Below are 22,027 nucleotides of genomic sequence, written 5' to 3'. Positions count from 1 at the left end.
GTGATTTTGAGCTTTCATGTGTTTATTGGCAATCTGTATATCTTCTTTGGAGAACTGTCTATTTATGTCTTCTGCCCATTATTGGATTGGGTTATTTATTTTCTTGATATTGAGCTGCATGAGCTGCTTGTAAATTTTGGAGATTAATCCTTTGTCAGTTGCTTCATTTGCAAATATTTTCTCACATTCTGAGGGCTGTCTTTTCATCTTGTTTACGTTTTCCTTTGCTGTGAAAAAGCTTTGAAGTTTCATTAGGTCCCATTTGTTTATTTTTGTTTTTATTTCCATTTCTCTAGGATGTGGGTCAAAAAGGATCTTGGTATGATGTATGTCATAGAGTGTTCTGCCTATGTTTTCCTCTAAGAGTTTTATAGTGTCTGCCCTTAAATTTATGTCTTTAATCTATTTTGAGTTTATTTTTGTGTATGGTGTTAGGGAGTGTTCTAATTTCATTCTTTTACTTGTAGCTTTGCAGTTTTCCTAGTACCACTTATTGAAGAGGCTGTCTTTTCTCCATTGTATATTCTCACCTCTCTTATCAAGGATAAGTTGACCATATGTATGTGGGTTTATCTCTGAGCTTTCTATCCTGTTCCATTGATCTATATTTCTGTTTTTGTACCAGTACCATACTGTCTTGATGACTGTAGCTTTGTAGTATAGTCTGAAGTCCAGGAGCCTGATTCCTCCAGCTCCGTTTTTCCTTCTCAAGATTGCTTTGGCTATTTGGGCTCTTTTGTGTTTCCATACAAATTGTGAAATGTTTTGTTCTAGCTCTGTGAAAAATGCCATTGGTAGTTTGATAGGGATTTCATTGAATCTGTTGATTGCTTTGGGTAGTGTAGTCATTTCCACAATGTTGATTCTTCCCATCCAAGAACATGGTATATCTCTCCATCTGTTTGTATCATCTTTAATTTCTTTCATCAGTGTCTTATATAGTTTTCTGCATACAGAAATATATAGTTTTCTGCATACAGGTCTTTTGTCTCCTTAGGTAGGTTTATTCCTAGGTATTTTATTCTTTTTGCTGTAATGGTAAATGGGAGTGTTTCCTTAATTTCACTTTCAGATTTTTCATCATTAGTGTATAGGAATGCAAGAGATTTCTGTTCATTAATTTAGTATCCTACTACTTTACCAAATGCATTGATTAGCTCTAGTAGTTTTCTAATAGCATCTTTAGGATTCTCTATGTATAGTATCATGTCATCTGTAAACAGTGACACCCTTACTTCTTCTTTTCCGATTTTGATTCCTTTTATTTCTTTTACTTCTCTGATTGCTGTGGCTAAAACTTCCGAAACTATGTTGAATAATAGAGGTAAGAGTGGACAACCTTGTCTTGTTCCTGATCTTAGTGGAAATGCTTTCAGTTTTTCACCATTAAGAATGACGTTGGCTGTAGGTTTGTCACATATGGCCTTTATTATGTTGAGGTAAGTTCCTTTTACGCCTACCTTTTGGAGGGTTTTTAACATAAATGGGTGTTGAATTTTGTCAAAAGCTTTTTCTGCATCTATTGAGATGATCATATGGTTTTTATCCTTCAGTTTGTTAATATGGTGTATCATTGCTTGATTTGTGTATATTGAAGAATGCTTGCATTCCTGGGATAAACGCCACTTGATCATGGTGTATGATCCTTTTAATGTGCTGTTGGATTCTGTTTGCTAGTATTTCATTGAGGATTTTTGCATCGATGTTCATCGTGATATTGGCCTGTAGTTTTCTTCCTTTGTGACATCTTTGTCTGGTTTTGGTATCAGGTGATGGTGGCCTCATAGAGTGAGTTTGGGAGTGTTCCTCCCTCTGCTATGTTTTGGAAGAGTTTGAGAAGGATAGGTGTTAGCTCTTCTCTAAATGTTTGATAGAATTTGTCTGTGAAGCCATCTGGTCCTGGGCTTCCGTTTGTTGGAAGATTTTTAATCACAGTCTCAATTTCAGTGCTTGCGATTCATCTGTTTCTATTTTCTATTTCTTCCTGGTTCATTCTCAGAAGGTTGTGCTTTTCTAAGAATTTGTCCATTTCTTCCAGATTGTCCATTTTATTGGAATATAGTTGATTGTAGTAATCTCTCATGATCCTTTGTATTTCTGCAGTGTCAGTTGTTACTTCTCCTTTTTCATTTCTAATTTTGTTGATTTGAGTCCTCATCCTCTTTTTCTTGATGAGTCTGGCTAATGGTTTATCAATTTTGTTTGTCTTCTCAAAGAACCAGCTTTTAGTTTTATTGATCTTTGCTATTGTTTTCTTTGTTTCTATTTCATTTATTTCTGCTCTGATCTTTATGATTTCTTTCCTTCTGCTAACTTTGGCTTTTGTTTGTTCTTCCTTCTCTAGTTCCTTTAGGTGTAAGGTTAGATTGTTTATTGGGGATTTTTCTTGTTTCTTGAGGTAGGCTTGTATTGCTATAAACTTCCCTATTAGAACTGCTTTTTCTGCATCCCATGGGTTTTGGATTGTCGTGTTTTCATTGTCTTTTGTTTCTATGTATTTTTTTATTTCCTCTTTGATTTCTTCAGTGATGTTTTGGTTATTTAGTATTGTATTGTTTAGTTTTTACGTGTTTGTGTATTTACTGATTTTTTCCTCTAATGGTTATCTAGTCTCATAGCATTGTGGTCGATAAGATACTTGATACGATTTCAATTTTCTTAAATTTACCAAGGCTTGATTTGTGACCCATGATATGATCTATCCTGGAGAATGTTCCACGAGCACTTGAGAAGAAAGTGTATTCTGTTGTTTTTGGATGAAATGTCCTATAAAATCAATTAAGGGCCTCCCTGGTGGCGCAGTGGTTGAGAGTCCGCCTGCCGATGCAGGGGATACGGGTTCGTGCCCCGGTCTGGGAGGATCCCATGTGCCGCGGAGTGGCTGGGCCCGTGAGCCATGGCCACTGAGCCTGTGCGTCCGGAGCCTGTGCTCCGCAACGGGAGAGGCCACAACAGTGAGAGGCCCGCGTACAGCAAAAAAAAAAAAAAAAAAAAAAAAAAAAAAAAAAATCAGTTAAGTCCATCTTATTTAATGTATCATTTAAATCTTGTGTTTTCTTATTTATTTTAATTTTGGATGATGTGTGCATTGGTGAAAGTGAGGTGTTAAAGTCCCCTTCTATGAATGTGTTACTGTCAATTTCCCCTTTTATGGCTGTTAGCATTTGCCTTATGTATTGAGGTGCTCCTATGTTGGGTGCATAAATATTTACAATTGTTATATCTTCTTCTTGGATTGATCCCTTGATCATTATGTAGTATCATTCTTTGTCTCTTATAATAGTCTTTATTTTAAAGTCTGTTTTGTCTGATATGAGAATTGCTACTCCAGCTTTCTTTGGATTTCCATTTGCATGGAATATCTTTTTCCATCCCCTCACTTTCAGTCTGTATGTGTCCCTAGGTCTGAAGTGTCTCTTGTAGACAGCATATATACAGGTGTTTTTTTTGTATCCATTCAACCAGTCTATGTCTTTTGGTTGGAGCATTTAATCCATTTACATTTAAGGTAGTTATTGATATGTATGTTCCTATTACCATTTTCTTAATTGTTTTGGGTTTGTTATTGTAGATATTTCCTTCTCCTGTGTTTCCTGTCTAGGGAAGTTCCTTTAGCATTTGTTGTAAAACTGATTTGGTGGTGCTGAATTCTCTTAGCTTTTGCTTGTCTGTAAAGGTTTTAATTTCTTTGTCAAATCTGAATGAGATCCTTGCTGGGTAGAGTAGTGTTGGTTGTAGGTTTTTCCCTTTCATCACTTTAAATATGTCCTGCCACTCCCTTCTGGCTTGCAGAGTTTCTGCTGAAAGATCAGCTGTTGACCTCATGAGGATTCCCTTGTATGTTATTTTTCCCTTGCTGCTTTTAATATTTTTTCTTTGTATTTAATTTCTGAAAGTTTGATTAATATGTATCTTGGCATGTTTCCCCTTGGATTTATCTGTACTAGGACTCTGCACTTCCTGGACACGATTAACTATTTCTTTTCCCATATTGGGGAAGTGTTTAACTATAATCTATTCAGATATTTTCTCAGTCCCCTTCTTTTTCTCTTCTTCCTCTCAGACCCCTATATTTTGAATATTGGTGTGTTTAATGTTTTCCCAGAGGTTTCTGAGACTGTCCTCAATTCTTTTCATTCTTTCTTCTTTATTCTGATCTGCAGTAGTTACTTCCACTATTTTGTCTTCCAGATCACTTATCCGTTTCTGCCTCAGTTATTCTGTTATTGATTGCTTTTAGAGAATTTTTAATTTCATGTATTTTGTTGTTCATCATTGTTTATTTGCTCTTTAGTTTTTCTAGGTCCTTGTTAAACATTTCTTATATATTCTGCATTCTATTTCCAAGATTTTGGATCATCTTTACTATCATTACTCTGAATTCTTTTTCAGGTAGACTGCCTATTTCCTCTTATTTGTTTGGTCTGCTCGGTTTTTACCTTGCTCCTTCATCTGCTGTGTGTTTCTCTGTCTTCTCAGTTTGCTTAACTTACTGTGTTTGGGGTCTCCTTTTCGCAGGCTGCAGGTTCTTAATTCCCATTGTTTTTGGTGTCTGCCCCCAGTATCTAAGGTAGGTTCAGTGGGTTGTGTAGGCTTCCTGGTGGTGGGGACTGGTGCCTGTGTTCTGGTGGATAAGGCTGGATCTTGTCTTTCTGGTTGGCAGGACCGCATCCGGTGATGTGTTTTGGGGCGTCTGTGACCTTATTATGATTTTAGGCAGCCTCTCTGCTAATGGATGGCATTGTGTTCCTGTCTTGCTAGTTGTTTGGCATGGGTTGTCCAGCACTGTAACTTGCTGGTCCTTGAGTGGAGCTGGGTCTTAGCATTGAGATGGAGATCTCTGGGAGAGCTTTTGCCTTTTGATATTGCATGGAGCTGGGAGGTCTCTGGTGGACCAATGTCCTGATCTCAGCTCTCCCACCTCAGAGACACAGTCCTGACACCCGGCTGGAGCACAATGACCCTTTTGGGAAGTCTGTGGTCTTCTGCCAGCATTCAGTAGGTGTTCTGTAGGAGTTGTTGCACACATAGATGTATTTGTGATGTATTTGTGGGGAGGAAGGTGATCTCCATGTCTTTCTCCTCTGCCATCTTGAAGACCTCTCCTTACCTACTGGTTTTAGTTCTAGTTTTATCATGAATCCATCTGTAGTTAGGCTTCTATTTTGAACACAATTCAGTAATTCATCCTCTAATGCTATTTCATACCTAGTTCAGTTTAATTTTTTAGGTAGTTGTAATTAAGACTGCAAATTCTTTAAAGGGGGGTCATGCTTTCCATTTCTCTGTGTTCTCTAAGTAGAAATCATGAAAATGATACTCACAACAATCTATTATACCTTTACATCAATTCAGCCGTCCTCTAGGGTTGGATTATTATACCATTTAATAAATGAAGAAGCTGAAACTCACATAGGTGATAGTTGCAGAGCCACAATTCAAATTTAGATCATGTCACTGCAAATCCAGTTCTCTTAACCACTATGATAAATATCTAAGCTACATATCATAGTGCCTTGTGTAATAATCACCAGTAAAGGCTTATTATTTTGAAAGTCTTGTTTGGTTCTTCTCCTTTCCAGATGGACCCCCATGAGAACATATTACTGAGCACTCTTGAGATAAAAAATGAAATGGCCACTTCCGAGGCTGTGCTGGGACTTGGAGACCCCAGGAGCACAATGCTGGCCTGTGATGCCTCCAGCATCCAGTATCGGAAAGCCGGGTTACCCAGGCATAGTTTTGGCCGAAATGCCCTGGAACGGCACGTGGCACAGAAGAAAAGCCGCCTGCGGAGACGCGCCTCCCAACTGAAAATCACCATCCCCGACTTGACTGATGTGAATGCCATAGATCGGTGGTCCCGCATATTCTTCCCAGTGGTTTTTTCCTTCTTCAACATCGTCTATTGGCTTTACTATGTGAACTAAAACATAGCCTCCCATGGGAAGCAAGGACTAGATTCCTCCTCAAACCAGTTGTACAGCCTGACGTAGAACTTGGAAAACACATCACTCCAGGACAAAAGTGATGCTAAAATACCTTAGTTGCTGGCCTATCCTGTGGTCCATTTCATACCATTTGGGTTGCTTCTGCTAAGTCATGAATACACTAAGGTCCCTGTGGTTTTCCAGTTTAAATGCAAGTGATTTGTACACATGCTGGCAAGACTGAGTCTGAGTGTTCCACTTTATCTGCTTAGTACACAGCCTATACGGAGGGCAGTAATTTAGAAGATATTCTAGAAGGGTCAGTAGCGTCATCAGTCATTTCGCAGAGAAGCGGTCGTACCCAGATACTCCCCATCTTCCTTCCTAAGGTTGGCATGTGGTCTGCCGTGCCACGCAAACATGCTAACTGAAGATGGTCTATGCCTGTCTTATTAAGGTGATAATGGTGTCATGGGAAGTTAATTCCCACTGGATTGTAGAAGGTTCTCATGTAGTTCAAACAGGATAGGGAGAGTCAAGACAGAGACTCAGGAAACCAGTTTGGCCAGGCTCTGTTTGCTTGAGCATAACAATCAACTCCAACATCTTCTACTTTGACATTTAGAGAAGGGGAGGCTTCTGAACGTTTTCATGCATGGGGGCCAAAGAAATTTTTCTAAGAGGCTATTTCCGAGGTCGTTAAACTAAGAGTTAATAACCCAGAGCAGAGTGGAAAATCCAGAAACAGCTGATGTAACAAAATTAAAGCAAGTGAGCAGCATGACCCTTATCAGCCCCTTGTAGCATCTGGTCCACACATACTGTGTTCAGTGGCGAAAGGTTGAGTGAGAGAGATTTTTTTCCTCCAACCTCACAAGCTTTAGACAGCATACCTAGAGAGGTTTTTATAGTTTATCTAATAAAAAGACAACCCCCAAATAGAAAAGTTAGTGGAATTAGAAGCATCTTAGGTTACACTGGGAGTCATTCCAATATATGAATATAAAGCACAGACAGAGCTAGCAAACAGGATGCTTTTCTCAGACAGTGTCAGCTGTCTCTACAACATTTTCCTACAGTTTATTTCCGAATTTAATAGGTTATTTCAAAGAAAGGATTTGTTCATTTCTTTAGAGGATTAATGGTCTTTTCCAACTTTTCTTGCTTCTGAAATTCTGATTATATTCTTAAGAGACAGACAAAGTAAGGCTTTGGAGAGCTTTTGAGAGAACTGTTTCCTTATGTGCAGTGAATTTCACCTTTGTATCTTTCATAGCAAACAGTACTTCAAAGATTATGTGCACAAGTAGGGTTACTTTGTAGTTTTTCTGGGTTTGATTTTTTTAAGGGTGATTTCATTGTGTATGTTGCAATCTGCCTAATCAAAGAAAATAGGAAAAGTCATGGAAAACAAAATAACACTAACACGGTGAATGTTATGAGCCTCAGTTGATACTGTAGAAAAGTATATAACATAATCAGGCAGGCACGATGTATTGTTTTTATTCAATTTTTAAATTATGTCATTGTGCTTCTTTCTATACTAATTGGATATATGCATTCATATGTTGGACAGGAAAGAGAATAAGCTAATATATTTTATTCTGTCAATGTGCGGTTCATATTTTGCCTTTCTCGGAGAAAATAGTGAATTGCTCATTTTTCCTTAGAGTTTGATTTGACTGAACTTTTTCTTGGAGGATGACTTTGCTATTTCTATTTAAAAAATAAACACTTCTTTTGAGAGTAACATCCCTAATTGTGCATAGTAGCCAAGGCCAGTATCTGCCTGTGGATAAAATGTATGTTTTCTTTCCCTGATGATTCAGCAGCTTCAAATATGATGGAGTCTTGCTGCCCTTGTATTCCCACTATTAGAGAAAAAAAAAGTTTAGCATCCAGCTTTCTGAATTTGCCCCCTCAAATGGGATATTTTTTTTCACCAGCATAGGGAGCTCTGGCCCTTATTTTTTTGATTATACACTTGAACACCTCTGAGTATGATCTTTGGGCAGAATCCAAGCTACATGCTGCCCCTGGGCTCAGAGCAGAGATTCCTCAAGTTTCTCCAGGGACACACTTTCCCCTGGGCAACCATTTTGGGACATCACGCTAATAAAAGTGCCTGCCCCTTGTCACTAGGGCTTAAAGTTTGAGTAGCATATATCAGGAGGGAGCATACTGATAACTCAGGTGTACAACTCCAACATGCCATTCTGGAAAGGTTTTTCTAGAGACAACTCAGAGCTCCAATCTAAAAGTGGGCTCTTAATTGCAATTATCATAAAAGCCATAAAAATCCTTCATAGTGTCATTTATGGTTACAACAAAATTTTGATGTCCAGGGAAGTCAACAGAGAAATCTAGATCAAAGTGGACAGAAGCAGCTTTGCAACATGAGCCTCCAAAGCATATGACCAGGGATTCATTTCCGCCTGCAGAGATAAGAAAAATCTAGGGAAAAGGAGAAGATGGGACCTTGAAACAGAAGCCCTAGAGCAAAATCCATATATTGGCATTCAATAACCATGTAGGTAGAAAAAACTGCCTCATCCTGCCCAGAGATAACAGTAGATATAGAATTTATTCTTAAAGTGCATTTTTATTGTATTTGAATTGGATTTTAGTCACCAAATTGGGGGAGGGCCGGGGAGGGGTGCTAGATCTTTAAGTCTTCAAAAAGACCAGTCAGCTTGATATCCAGTGTTTAAATTTAAGGACCACAAAAGTGTGCTTTGGCAATTCTGATATGGTATTACTATCAGTTTATACATATATGTATAGTTTTTCTTTTGGTAATAAAACAGCCAGATAGCCAGCAATTAAGGTGTTTTTCATCTTTGTGAAATTCATAGGCAAATTCTGACTCTAAAATGCACAGTCTAAATGCAATCTTTGATCTCAATCTGTATATATATTGTACATGACTGCTAGTAGGTATGAAATGCATTTTCAGAACAGAAAACTCATGCAACATAATCATGTGTTTGCATAAGAATGTTACAATTCTTTCTACTGCAATTCAATAACGGGAAAAGACTTAAGCAGTGCCATCTAGACCTTTTCTCATTTCTTCAAAAGCAGTGCTAAGTGAAAAAAAAAATAATAAAAATGTTTTAGGAACCAAAAGACTTTACATTCTAGCATTAGGAACACAAAAAATCTGTCAGCTTACAAAAGCACAATGCATAGAGAAAGTTCAGTGGAATGCATAATGGGGAAATGAGTCACATCTATTTTAAGCAAGACCCACATTAAATTGGCAACTAAGACAAATTTCCATTTTCTATAGGTAACTGTTGTCCAATTTTATGATTAAAGTCATACTCAATAACAAAAACAGGCAACAAACAGGTCTACAACATATCTACATGTATATATGTGTATATATAGATCCATGTAAACATACATACATATATATGCATTCATATGTTGGAAAACAAAAGGAATAAGCTAATATGTTTATTTCCTTCATTAAATCAGTGTATAAATATTTTTCATTTGGCAACTGACAAATCAACATATTGAAACAAGTAATACAGGGTACTGAGCATTTCTCTATCAGCGAATCAATGCCTACAGTTCTTATGAACCACTGCACAGTTTGACACTACAATAGTACTGTACCTCAGAACATGGAAATTAACTAGTTTTCACATTGCTTGTCTATTCTCTTTTTCAAGGAAACAAATAACATTGTCCATTGGTGATTTAAAAAGAAAAATGTCTTAAGAAAACACAAAATGATAAAAAAAAAAAAATTCCTCCTAGGAGGAGGAAAAAAAATAACTAAACCCCGCCATGTTGGTTAGGGCAGATATTCTCAACTGTAGCAATCATGCCATTTTGCTTAGTATACAGAGTCCATGTAATGTGAGCAACTATAACTTTCACTGAACGTGTGTAAATATTAAAACAGATTTCTTAAATATTTTTAACTTCTAATTTGTATTTTATGGTAGGGCAACATGCTAATTCTGTTTATGGCTTAAGTTGATGTGTTATTATGTAAATAATTAAACATGCTGTAAATGAATAGTCGATAGATACAAATAATTGTTTAGGTTTTTTTTCCTTAATTTTTATTTATTTTTTACTAAGTACAGTTGCTGCAGCCCCAGCAGAGAAATTTAAATACCCTTTTGCATAAATGGTTTGGGATCCCAGACAGAAGGGTTTCAATTTGCTCTTACACAGACACAGACAGACACACACACATACACACATTCAAACACACATACTCTTTTACTTGCCCACTCAGTCATTCCCACTCTTGACCCCTCTATGGGAAATGCTCTAGCGTTTATGTAGTCGATGAAACAACCAAGAGATAGCCTTAGAAATGGCAACTGGGAAAAACAGAAATGATCATTGATTACTTGATAGAATTTTCTATATGTAAGAGTTTAAGAAATCAAAGATCATAAATTAAATCTCAATTTTCAAAGAGTAAAGGTTTATATTGATGGCACTTCAGGAAATAAAAATGCTTTTTATTCATACCTGCTCCAGAAATGTGTTACACATAATACCTAGAGAAGACATTTTTTTTAATAATAGCATTTTGTCCTTAGGTAGTCAGTCTTGTTCCTTTTAACCAAAGACTCCAGAATTATTTTAAAAAAAGGAAAAGAAAAAGAAAAAATGAGGGAAAATGGGAAAAAAAGACACTGCTTCACACCAAAGGTTTAAAAAATATTTTCCAAATACACTAGGAACATTGTAAAAAGTAGTAAGGAGCCAACAGAATGCTAATTAAGACACCACACTAAAGAAGTCATTTAAGAAAAAATATCTATTAGTTATTTGAAAATTGAAGTAAAACATTTCTGTAAATCCATAGATGAATGCAAAACACTGACATCGGGTTTAATTTGCTTTGAGAATTTGTTTTGTGAAAAAGGTAAATGTGATCCAAAATGAAGAACAAATCTTTGTGTTTTTTTAACTTTGAAACCAAATGTCTCTTTCCTGTCACATGTCATTATTCTGATGCCCATGTGTGTCCTGGCACCATTTGAAGCAAGTTGACAGTTTCATCAGCTTGTATCTTTCTCTTTTTAGTTCAATAATTTGAGTTCAGTGGTCATTTTAAACATATTAATTCAAAGTTGAAAATAATTTAAATTCCATAACATTTTAAAGTTTTTATTTGCATGGGTGTTTAAATAGTTCTGTTATGAATATTGTCCCTGCACAGTTCTGAATTGTCCTTTTATAAAAAGTGATATTCTAGTTTCTTCACAACGTAGTGATTATCAGCCTTACTAATTACCTTGTAGCCTTTCTTAATATGCACATAATGCACATTTTCCAATGGCTAGAAAATGCAAAACACAAGTGGATATCATTGCATCTATTTTCATGTCTTTCTAAAAAACAGGATTACTACAATCTCTGGGATACATGAGATAGTAACAAATGAGGATTATAAATGAGTAGCACATAAGAATTATTTTCTTGGATTTAAACATTACAGCCACTTTCAGCATGTAAATATATAATAATGTTGGCTAGTGTGTAATTCTTGAACTAAGAAGTATAAATAAAACTTAAAACGATGTGTGTATAAGTGGTTTCATTGAGTTCAGAATTTTTTTTGATCTATGAATATGAGTTCGATTGTAGAAATATAGCTTTTCTAAAAAGCAATAAAAATTTGGGAACTTGGGATAGGCTCTAGGGCAGACTTGATTTTGAGATCCGATTTGTCACATATTAGGTGTATGATTGTGCAGCTATCTAATCCATCCGCCTCTTATTTTTCTTATCTGAAGAAAAAAATATAATTGTACCTCCTTCATAGAGCTAGCTGTTGTATAGTTGAAATGAAATAACCCGTAAGAAGTCCTTAGCATAGTACAAACACGTTAAGTGGTGTGTAAACAGTAGATGACAGTAGATAATAGCAACAAGTGGTGTGTTACTATTATTAATTATAATCGTTACTAGAATATTCAGCATGTTTTATCACGAATTCTATCATGACACCTAAAACGTCATAGTAATTATTAAATGTTCTCTTAGGTTATATACTTATGGGTAATTAATTAAGAACTTAGCTTCAATCATGAAAATCATATGACAAACGTGATTCATTTAACATGCTACATATATCCTCTGAAGACATTACACTAAGTACTTTGTGAATTGAATACTTACTTAATCCTTACCATATTCCTAAGAGTAGCAGAAATTCAAGATCAGAAAGAATAAGTACCTTGCCCATGAGAGTAGAAGAACTTGGATTCCTACCCAGCCTGGACTCAACCACAATTCCTTGCAGATTCTTTCCACCTCATCATTAAAAGTGGGTGACCAGGCATGTTCAGTTCTCATTCACTTTGGTCATTTCCCAAGAAACATTTGCTGAGAGCCTGCCATCTGCCAGACCTTGTAATGCTACTGGAAAATTAGAGCTTAGGCTCACAAGGCCCCTACCCTCTTGGATTATATGGAAGCTCTCAAATGCATGGGAACTCTCCTGAGGCCAGCGAATTAGTTGGGGACAAGCCTAGTGTCTCTCACTCTTATTGACTTTCAAATGTCCAAATAGCACCTCATAGACTCTGTCCACCTGAGCAAGGCATACTGTCAGGGCAAAATTGTCCAATTAAGTCATGATTAAAAGGAGCTATAGCTACCAAGGAATGACACTACTGAAAATAACTCACCTATAGTGAAGACCCAGTTCCTGCCAGCTTACATTGCAAAATGCAAATCGTATCATCTAGAAATGTACAATTCTTCCATTTGCATTTGCTATCCTTCATGCTAACTTTCAACATTTCTGTCCAGCAGAGAGAACACACGTATGCTCAAATCCATGAACACGTTCACATAACTGGTGGTGCGTGCGTGCATGTATGTGCTTGTGTGTTCATGAGCCTGTGTGGGCAGGGTATGCTGAGAGGGCCAATAGGAAATGCTACTGTAGGTGGGGTCATGGTCTATTACTTACCTTGGGAGGAGAACATTCCCAGATACTTTCCCCCGATAAAGCTGATCAATTGGCAATGAGAAAATTCCCCCACTCATATTCTAACTACTATAATTTCCTAAAGTGGAACTACCCTTGTCTCTGCTGAAACTTGTTCTAATTATGAAATATCATATGACATTTTCCCATACAGAGTATTTTTCTAAACCTTTAGATCCACCTCCCAGAATAATACCAGTTTAGTGAGAAAAATTCTCAGGGATGGCAGGAGACACAATCAGTCCACAGTCCTTGATTTCCTAAAGCAGACAGCAACAAAATAAACACATTCTTGTCTCTTCAAATCTCTGTATCAGAGCATTAGCCAAATGTGCACATTACCCACTACAGCATCACCCCACCACGTGGCCTAGAACCAAGGAATGATCATGGGATGACAAGTTGCAGACAAGCCCCAAACGATTAGGCTTCTTAGGCGGTCTTCTTATCAATGTCTTGATTTGTGCATGTTCTGATCTTTCCTTTTGTTTCAGGTAGTCAACTAGGTCATTAGTATTTATATATATATGTATCTTTTCATTTCATAGATTTGTATTGGATAGAAAGGAGACACTGCTGGAAGATACTCAGAGATGATGCTTAGCACCCCACAAGTACTGAGGAACATGAATGTCTTTCAGGGTAAGGAGAGAGGGAGGGATGCTTTCTTTTGAGACTGGGAAGGAGAAAAGCAGCAGGTTCCAGGCAAGTGGAGACCTGCATACTATTCAGTGGTAGTGACCTGGGGAAATGGCAGACCTCGGAGCAGATGGCACAATGAAGCTTAGGAAGCCAACCCGTGGCACTGGCCCAGGTGTGCCGCTAGAGTGGCAGTCTTTGACCCATGAAAGAATCAAACAGGCTGGAACATGGAGTAGAAAAGAAATGTGGGATTTTTTTTCCTCTAAAGCTTCATTTAAGATGTTAGATTCATCACTGCACTCCCATCTGGGACCTAGTGGGTCCTTGGTCACTCCACCTCGGAAAGTGCTGAGACTCAACAGCATGAATTTGATATTGGATCAGTAATACAGTATTTGTAGTAATAGATGTCCAAAGTGGGGTGGGGAATAATTGGTTCCAGTTCTGAAAGTCAAAAGGCTCATGAGATACAAAATTTAGTTAAAGGATTGATACATCTTATATCTTATGTCTTGGAAGCTCAAATGTGTACACAGGGCTTAATGAAATTGTAGACAAATAACATAGGCCTGGTGTAATACAATAGGGAGTGGTGGGGACTGTGGGTAACTGGGGAGAAACAACCTCTATCTAAAGAGGCGGTCACTACTGAGCACCCTCCAGTTGTCGTCTTCAGGATTGCAAGCCCAGTGATGCCAGATTAATCTGAGAATGCAAGAAGCCCCCACGGCACTGAATCTTTTACTTTATGGGCAGGTACAGTAAGGCCAGAGAGACACAGAAACTTTCATCTTTCTTGTGCCAAAAATCCATGCTGAGCTTTTAGAGTCATTATCCTCAAACCGAGATTGAGGAAGGAGCATATGACAAGCTCCATGAGAGTGTGTGTAGAGTGAACAAGCTTCTATGCCATTATAGTGGTGGAATGATCAGCTTTCTTCCCTTTCCTGGAAGCTGACACCTTATAAATGTAAGAAAGTAAAATACTTTCGTGTACTCTCAAAACAAAAAATAGAGAACTTTTTTAATAGAAATAGGTACAGAAAATTGCCAGCAGAAGTTTTCACAATGTAAACATTCTGGTTGGCTTTTAGATCACTCACTCGGAGGGCTTTTGTCTCTCTCCTACCAGTAGAGCAGAAGCCCCTTACTCTCCTCCAACACCTCCTGGGCCCACTTAGCAGGCACATGGCAGAGCAGGGATTTGGGAGAGGAGCAAAGAGTCCTGAAAGGGCAAGGAACTGCTGGGAGAGCAACCAAGGGAGAAAAGGGAGGCGAGGGTGGAGGCTCTGGGGCAGTTTGTCACTGATGGGGTGGAGAGGGGTCATGAGCCCTAAGATTCTCCACTATGTCAACTCCGGGGATGAAGCATGGGCACAAATTCAGTGGGCAAGGGAAGCTACCCACACATTTCCACCTCCCCAAAGACCCTGTGTAGACTGGAGTTTAGTGAATGAACCTGAAAGTGAAGAACTAATAAAAAGTCCCGCTTTCCACCACTCTCCTCTCCGCAACGCCCCCCCGCGGTGAGGTGTTGGTGATCCCTCAGCACCCCGAGCCCTGCTGACCCGTCCTCCTTCGGCTAGAAACCCTCCTGGTACCGCGCAGGAGGCGCGGGGCCTCTGAGCAGAGCGGCGAGTCCGCCGGCCCCCGGTCTCTTTCCCTGGCGGCGCCAGCTTCTTCCGTAGGACCATATGTTCAAGAGAATGGCCAAATCTGAGCCTGACTCCGGCGGGAGAGTGAAGGGGGTTACTACCGTTAAACCAATCGTTTATGGTAATGTTGCTCGACATTTTGGAAAGAAAAGAGAAGAGGACGGGCACACCCATCAGTGGACGACAGTATATGTAAAACCATATCGAAATGAGGATATGTCAGCGTATGTGAAGAAAATCCCATTTAAATTACATGAAAGCTATGGCAGTCCTTTAAGAGTTGTTACTAAGCCTCCATATGAAATTACTGAAACAGGCTGGGGTGAATTCGAAATAGTCATCAAAATATGTTTCGTTGATCCTAATGAAAGACCTGTAACCCTGTATCATTTATTAAAGCTATTTCAATCAGACACCAATGCAATTCTGGGAAAAAAGACAGTGGTTTCAGAGCTCTATGATGAAATGATATTTCAAGACACAACAGCGATGATACAACAATTATTAACAACATCTCGTCAGCTTACCTTAGGATCCTATAAGCATGAAACAGAATTTGCAGAACTTGAAGTGAAAACCACAGGAAAATTAGAAGCTGCGAAAAAAAAAAAAAGCTTTGAAATTGCAGAGCTTAAGGAGAGATTAAAAGCAAGTCGTGAAACTATATATTGTTTAAAAAATGAAATCAGGAAGCCCAAAGATGATCAGACAAAAGAAATATAAACAGTTCTGAAGAGAACTCGATAGTAAGTGAAACTAAAATAAGGTGGAGTTTAAAGGAGAGATGGACTACAAATGCTGCGATGTTTCTTAGAGGAACTGCACATATAGTTGTCAGCCATAGATTTCTCAACAATGGGGTCAAATCTTTAATGTGAAATATATGCATATAATGCTGTATAGGCGTTTTATCAACCCATTTCAGGGTAGTTCTGTGATATGAAGCACAATTTTAAAACATTTTTATTGCATTTTATGTATAGCTTATCCTTTTGACAGACATCAAAATTTCATTATAAAGTATAACTTGTACAAATTTTATACTTCCCTAGTAGTTAGAATTCGTGGTAAAATTAATGTGTATATTTAATTTCTTAAGTTCTTACCTGCCCCCATCCCAACTCTTTTGTATCTGATGTGCCCAGTGCCCAGTAAGCACAATAAATGTAGTTTACAGATGATTAAAAAAAAAAAAGAACTAATAAAAAAAAGTATCCAGAAATTTCTGAGATGAAGCAGCAGTGGTTGGAGAGGGGAACCGTAAATGCAAAGAAGAAATTTCATCCTAATCACAATAATAAAATGTATTATTATTGGTTGATAAACAAAATAGTTTGAAAATCACTAATCCATAGTGATGAGCAGAAGAATCTACTCCCACCTTGTTGTCCTGGGAAAGGAGAGAAGGAGGAAGAAAGGGAAGAGGACAAGGCAAAATAAAGGGAGGAAGGAAAGGAGAACCTGAGAAATATTTCCAGCACCTGACACTCTCCTCTCCCAGAATGTGTTATGAATTCAATTCTCTAAACAACCCTGTGAGGTGTGAACTCTTGCCATATCTATTTTGCAGAGGACACAAAATGGCAATGATTGGTATTGCATCCCAGAGCTGGCCAACTCCAAATCCCACGCCCTTAACCCCTTTGCTTAGCTGCTACCCGATATATTCCACAGCCTCAGTTTAGCTTTTGGAGATACAGCATCTTTGACAGTGAAATTAGAAACAAGTCCAAAATCTTTAGGGGATCAAAAAGAAGAGAGAAGTGTTTACTCCTAAGTTTCCATTTTATGTTTATAGGTTTACTTTTTTTATTATTATTTTTAAAAGCTGAGAATTGTCAAATTCTAGATATTTTGATGTTTCCTTTAATTTATTTGGGTGAGAGCAGAGAGCTGTTGAAATAAATCAAGTAACTTAAACACATCTTTCAAAGGATTTTGAAAATCTACTTTCTTTCTTTCTCTTTAAATATCATTACCTTTTCTCTGTCTTCTTTTTAAAATTATGAATTACAAAAGCAATACTTTCCAGTGTGGAAGATTATGTCATTGTTGTTATTTATGTCTCAGCAGTAAAGGTTGGACTTTCTTTATAGCTAAGACAACACAGAGAGAGAAAGCCCCCCTCTCTTGTCACCTGGTCAACTGGACATTAGGAAACCTGGCCAGTAGAAGTTTCCCAGGAGATCAAGAGACTTTCTGAACATGCAGGCTAATAAATGCTCCTGAAATTGTGTGAGATTCATGGCAGGGAAATATCAGGGTTCTTGGAACATCAGTACAGGAGTGGCCCAGGGTAGGGTTCACATTTCTCATTCTCTGAGTGGACCAAGCCTGACAAAAAAGAAATGGAAGGATTCTTTTTACACCTAGTTTTCTCTCCACACTTCAAAACACCCTTGGATGGATCAGAGATCCATTTGAGGTTCACACGTTTCAGAAGTGGCTTGCCAGCTCTTTATTTATTCATTCTCATTTCTCATTCTACTTGCCAGGAAGTCGTTTGAACACTTAAAGAATCTCTCTTGATAAGACAAAACTATGGATGCATACAAAGTACAAGAAGATTAATAAATAAAAACTTTTAAATGTTTAAGAATCTTTAACTAAAATTAAATTACAGGCAGGATCTTGCCAGTGTGAAGTGAGTTTTTCCTGGTCCAGGTTTGGCAGATAGTAAAGGACGCTGGCTCCTGGCTCTGACTCTCATGCCAGGAGCAGTCTTGGAACACTCAGGACAGCCTCTCTGAGATCCCTGGTGTGGAGTAGGCAGGGAAAAACAAATGCTCAGGGAGCTACCGAAGCCTACATGGCATATGCAGAGCCTGGTGAGTCCTCCTGCTTCCTATCTCCCCTTCTCAGCTATGTTAGTCAGGGATTTACAGAGAGACAGAGCAGATAGGATGTGTGTATATATAGAGAAATTTATTTTAAGGAATTTGCTTGTGCAATTATGGAGGCTGGCACATCTAAAATTTGAAAGGTAGACTAGCAGGCTGGAGACTCAGGGAAGCGCTAAAGTTGCTATTCAAATGCAAAGGCCCTCCGTCTGGAAGCTGGGAAAGACCTGATGTTGTAGTTCAAGTCCAAAGGCCATCTGCTGGCAGAATTTCTTCTTGCTCAAGGAGGTCAATCTTTTGTTCTATTCAGGCCTTCAACTGATTGGATGAGACCCAACCACAATATGGAGGGCAATCTGCTTTACTCAGAGTCACCGGTTTCAAGGTTAACATCATCCAAAAAACACCCTCACAGAAACATCCAGAATAACGCTTCACTATCTGAGCATCATAGCCCAGCGGAGTTGACGCATAAAATTAACCATCACAATAGCCTATGTTGTTTTTATGTTTTGGGGTTTTTGTTTTGTTTTGTTTTGTTTTTTTAGTAAGGAAGAAGATATTTGATAATAAAGTGCAAATAATTACATGCTATAAAGATGAAAATAAAAGCATAGGCACTCACTTTACCAGGTATCAAAACATATTATAAAGTCTAATTGTCACTTCCCTTCTTATAAACCTTCAAACTTTCTGCTTTAACTTAAGGAAAACCTTTAAATTTATCATGGTACTCAAAGTCCTTTGTGATCTATTTATTGCTCATTTCTAGATCTTGCTTTTTCATCCTGTCCTTGAGTCTCAAGCTCCCACCAGGCTGAATTACTTTCAATTCCACAGAGACAGTATTCATTCCCTTGCCTTTCTAGGCCTTTGCTCTTACTGTTTCTTCTTCCTGAAACATTTTTTCTCATCCCTAAAACTCCTTCTTTCATGAATTCCTATTCACACTTTCCAGGTAAAAACTTAAACATCACTTTATCTGGGGAGATTTCTTGGCTCCAAAGACTGATGATTAATTCCCAGCACACAGCATCCTGCTTAACTATTTGTTAAATAACTGAATAAAATCCACATGTTCTGCTGAACCAAAAGTAACCCCAAGTATGGGTAAGCATAGTATTAGGTGACAGCACAAGCTATTTAATAGTGGACACTGGCTCATGAAACCAGCCTTCTTAGCCCTCTCTGGGTTTTGCTTCTGCTTCACTGATTGCCCTTCCTCAGAGCCCTTTGCTGGTTTCTCATCTGCTCCCCAGCCACTTCATGTGGGAGTGCCTCAAATCAATATCTTCAGTCCATACTCCTCCCTTAAATTCCAGGGTAGTTTCTTGTTGTCTAGTTTCTTGACATTATATTTTAAATGTCTAATGGACATCTCAAATGTTCAAGACTGATCTTTCTTCCAAAGTTGGTGGCAACTTCAGTTAGTCTGGACCAGACACCTGTAGTCATTTTTTATTCCTCTTTTCTGCTCATCTCACTTCTAATTCATCTGAAAATCATGCTGGCTATAACTTCAAAATATATCCAGAATCTGACTACTTCTCATCCTCTTCCTTGTTACCAACCTTGTCTGAGTCACCACAATCCTCTAACTGGATTATTTCAATAAGGCTTCTAGCTGGTCTTCCTGTAGCTACCCTTGCTGCCCTACAGACTGTTTTCAACACAACAGCCAGACTGATCTTTTTCAAAGGCAAGACAGATCATAGAATTGTTTTGCTCAAAAGGCTATGATGCCTCTGTATTTCAATCAGAGTAAAAGCCAACTTTCTTAAAATGGCCTGAAAGTCTATACATAGCCCAAATCCCCGCATGGGCCTAGCTGATGCTAGATCTTATTATTCTCCCCTGGTTCTCTGAGCTCCAGCCACACTGACCTTCTTGCTCTACTTCAGATGAACTAGACATGCTTCTGACCAGGGCTTACTCTCTGTTCCTTCTGCCTGGAACCATCCTCCCAAGAATCTGCTTGAGTAATTCCCTCATCCCCTTCCAGTCTTTCAATAAGTCCTAGCCTTACTACCCAATTTGGTACTGCCCTCTACTCCCTAACCACACCCACCCAGGTACACTTGACCCCATACCTGCTCTGCTATTTATTTCTCCATCCATAATGTCATATAGTTGACTTATTTATTATGCTCTTCATTTGGCATCTGTCTCTCCTGCTTAAGGGTATACATTCTAGCCTTTTTTTTTTATTGATGTATCCCAATGTAGAAAAATATACATAGTAGGTATTTGATAAATATTTATTGGATGAACAAATGAACAACTTTAACAATCAAATACCAATATTGGGGAACTTATTAAAAGAATATTTACCTTGACCACAGCCAAAGATTCTAGATTAGTAAGTTTGGGGGTGGGACCAAGTGAACTGTATTTTTCATAAGCAACCTAGGTCTTGTCATGACCATCAGAGATTTTGAACACTGCTGAAAACCACAGGGTCTTGATTTGGCTTGACAGTGGCAGTTTCTCTTAAAACTTTCTGAGTTTGCACATTAGGGTGGGGTGTGGCTAAAGATTTTATTTTATCAATAAATGATCTGTTGATCCAAAGAGTATCCTATGTGGAGGAAAAAAAAGATTCTTGACCCATTCTCCTCTTGAGTAATAATAATAATAAATATGCTTGGGTATGTGCAGAGCTTAATGGGAAAAATAAGTATGCATTTGCTAGAATAGAGATATTCCTAATCTCTTTCTGTAAATGGCAATTTTTCCATTATGAGGTCTTTTATCCTGATACTTATTGACCCTGTGCCTCACCTTTCCACGTATCTATTTATTTCTAACTTGTGATTTTCTCTTCTCCTCACCCTGACACGTATTAGAAAAAAAGGGCTAACAATGAAAATGAGACTGTGATGTTTGATCCAGGTTATAAATACAAAAGCCCAACACTTTAAAAAAAATGGATACAGCCCTTAACTTGCTATATGGTCTCAGGAACTACATTTCAACTCTCTCAAGCTCAGTTTCATCATCTATGAACGAAGGAATAATCTGGCATAATCTTTTGATGTGTATGGGAAAGCACTCTGTAAAGTGCAAAGTGCAGCATGCACTAAGACACTTTTAATATTATTAATAATAGTCCTCCATTTTCTGGATCCACAACAATAATGGACATGTGATATATTTTTCTGTCCATATTTTCCTCGGGACAGTGGCTTACCAAAAACAGGGAGGATTAGACGTGAGTAGTTCTCTCTAGGTATAGGCAATCGTCTGAAAAGAATTTTAAAACAATAATAAAATGGACTGAAATTTGGTCTGTTTTTTATTATCACCTTAAGCCCACAGGCTCAACAAAAGTCAGGGATAAAATGCTACCCCCGACTGGGTCAGACTCCTTCCATTACCCCCACCTCCACCTTAGGCTCCTCCCTCTTCCACACATAATCCTTGTGATCTACTAGGACTCACACCCCTGCAGACTCCAGAGTGAACACATGACCCAGACCTGACCAATTATTTTATTATATCCCTCCTGGCCACAGTGATCTGTTGGAAGATAAATGAGTGACCAAGTCAGTCCGGTCAATGCCATGCAACCGTGGGACTTCTCTGTGGGGTGGGTAAGATACCTCTTTATTGCAGCAAGATTTGAGGATGGGTCAGGACATAAATGTGGCAGCTTCTGGCAGCCATCCTGCCAGCACAAGAATGGTCTGCCTGGGAATTGAGCCAACACAAATGAAAGCAGAGACAAGAAATGGGAAGATTGAGATCATGGCTAGATGGTGTTATTACATCACTCAGAGACACCTGTGCCTGCACTTTCTAGAATCACAGTCCTGTGCTAGTTTGATTTGGGTTTTGACCACTTACATCCTGAAAATCACCAAGATCAAAGACTTTGTTAAAGGAGATTGATTTACACTGGGAGGCACGTGAGTGGAAGGTTAGGTCATGTCAGAAGTAAAGCATGAGGTGTCACCCAGTCAATGAAAGGACCTCAGTTTT

At 38.3% G+C, this 22,027-nt stretch overlaps 2 protein-coding genes across 3 annotated transcripts in view; both read left to right on the top strand.

The window, feature by feature from the left end:
* The window catches only part of GABRB2 (gamma-aminobutyric acid type A receptor subunit beta2), a gene marked incomplete at both ends in the record, with an annotated part of 286,562 nt that extends 280,632 nt beyond the window's left edge, over positions 1-5,930 (top strand). For both annotated transcript variants that reach the window (XM_082622577.1, XM_082622576.1), the window contains one exon: positions 5,583-5,930. In XM_082622577.1, the coding sequence (XP_082478703.1) occupies positions 5,583-5,930 (348 nt within the window). The remainder of the gene's footprint in view (positions 1-5,582) is intronic.
* A 9,315-nt stretch (positions 5,931-15,245) lies between these two features.
* On the top strand, positions 15,246-15,929 carry LOC309805036 (YEATS domain-containing protein 4-like; the record flags this gene model as incomplete). Its single annotated transcript, XM_082622860.1, has 1 exon — positions 15,246-15,929. The coding sequence occupies one exon, from the start codon at positions 15,246-15,248 to the stop codon at positions 15,927-15,929; it is 684 nt and encodes a 227-aa protein (XP_082478986.1).
* Positions 15,930-22,027: the final 6,098 nt, after the last annotated feature.

This window comes from Mesoplodon mirus (assembly GCF_964341445.2).
Source record: "Mesoplodon mirus genome assembly, chromosome: 5".
In the NCBI taxonomy this organism is placed as follows: Eukaryota; Metazoa; Chordata; class Mammalia; order Artiodactyla; family Ziphiidae; genus Mesoplodon; species Mesoplodon mirus.
This window is presented reverse-complemented; position numbering and strand designations above follow the sequence as displayed.